We start from the raw sequence: 1,600 nt of genomic DNA, 5'->3' as shown, positions 1-1,600 counted from the left end.
TCACTGAATCATTCAAGGATTTATACAACTCAGCTACTGTGGTTTCCCTTTACTCTGTTTTAATGGGTCATGGTGATCTTTGCATTTACTTTCCTTGGGACGCAGGTTTCTTTGATTTCATATTACACAAGTTGACTGGAAAATGTATAAATGTAAAAATTTTCAAATGCCTACCTCCTTTCTTAATCTAATTTGGGCTTGATTCACATGTGAATGTTTGATCTTTGCATGTATCTTACTTTCCTCCAAAAATGGAGGATTCTGTCCATTTTCAGAGTTTAATGGCATTTTGTTTCCTTGGGATGCAGGATTCTTTGATTTCCAAGTTGGCTGTAACACCAAACAAGGTCTATTTCAATTTTCTACAAGTTCTAAAAAATCCTGAGGAGTTCACAAAATGCGGAGGCTTGGTCTCTCTAATTGCTTGCCATTTGAGAGGGATGTTCCTCAACAAAACTTTGAAGACTCTGATGAGATGGATATGGAGTTTTTTAGCTCAGCAGAATCCAGTAGCCTCTCCATCCCCACAGATGAAGAAGAAGATTTTACTTCAGAATCCACAGAAGATGCTTCTTTCATTACTACAAGAAGTGATGTCCTCTCTTTGATTCATCAAAACAATAGTCTTACAGAGTCTCTATCTACAGAGGACGCATTATCAACAATGGATGAAGAAATTGATGATTTTTTTATAACAACAAATGGCAGAGAAGCACTTTTTATTGCAGAAGAGATTCATTCAAATGAAGGAAAAGATAATGACTCAAAAGCCAATACATTGGAGCAATCTTTAAGCTTGCAAGTAAATACTGATTTGGACTTTCTGCTGTATGTTTTTGCTATGTATGGAAATTGGTATATTGTGTTTTTCTCTTTGTTTTCAGGGCTTAGGAATGGATGAAGGCATATTGGTTCCTGATCAATGGAATTTGTGGGGACCTCTTGAAACAATAACTGAAGAGCAATCTACCATTGCCACAACTGATGATGAAGGGCCTACATTAGCAAGGGAAAAACAGCTGGTTTGTTCCTTTCTTTCTCTCTTCTCCTTTGCTGATTCAAGTTGGTGGAGTTGGTTGTGGCTTATGATGAGCAACTTAGAAACAATTGTGTTCCCATTATTTGGAATTATTATTATTTGTTTTCTAATAGTTATAATGATCTATTATTTGTAACATTATTGAAGTCATCTTAAAGTAAAGCAAAGCAGATGGAAGATTTTGCAACTAATAATTTGTGGCTGTTTATGTACAGGAAAAAAGGGCCTCCATTTGGGATTGCTGTGGTCTTTGGAACTGCTTTTATCCTGATAAAGATTAGGTTACCAATCTTTAAGTGTTCTATAATTATTTGAACAACATTAATTTATTAGGGCATTCTTATTGAAGAGGCTTAAATATTGATGAGTACAATTAGTACAAATCTGGACATTTAGAATATTATTTTGTTTTGAAATTGGATTGCATACTGTGCACCAGAGTCATTAGTTAATTTGTTTTGTTAAAAAATTGAATTCTTTGTTCTGCTGTTTTTGTAAAATTCTATTGTATTAATGATTTAGATTTACTTTAAACTGTTTATTAAACTTCCTCCAATCAAT

The 1,600-nt window shown here is 34.0% G+C and overlaps 1 protein-coding gene across 1 annotated transcript; it reads left to right on the top strand.

Moving 5' to 3' along the window:
* Nucleotides 1-358: 358 nt before the first annotated feature.
* LOC149565362 (uncharacterized) lies at nucleotides 359-1,320 on the top strand. Its single transcript, XM_089816306.1, has 3 exons — nucleotides 359-802; nucleotides 885-1,022; nucleotides 1,255-1,320. The coding sequence occupies exons 1-3, from the start codon at nucleotides 398-400 to the stop codon at nucleotides 1,318-1,320; spliced, it is 609 nt and encodes a 202-aa protein (XP_089672432.1). The 5' UTR covers nucleotides 359-397.
* The last annotated feature ends 280 nt before the right edge of the window (nucleotides 1,321-1,600 follow it).

Source organism: Cupressus sempervirens, chromosome 3, assembly GCF_028749045.1.
Source record: "Cupressus sempervirens isolate cs-2001-9-10 chromosome 3, ASM2874904v1, whole genome shotgun sequence".
In the NCBI taxonomy this organism is placed as follows: domain Eukaryota; kingdom Viridiplantae; phylum Streptophyta; class Pinopsida; order Cupressales; family Cupressaceae; genus Cupressus; species Cupressus sempervirens.
The sequence above is the reverse complement of the archived record's forward strand: the minus strand, read 5'-3'. Positions and strand labels throughout refer to the sequence as shown.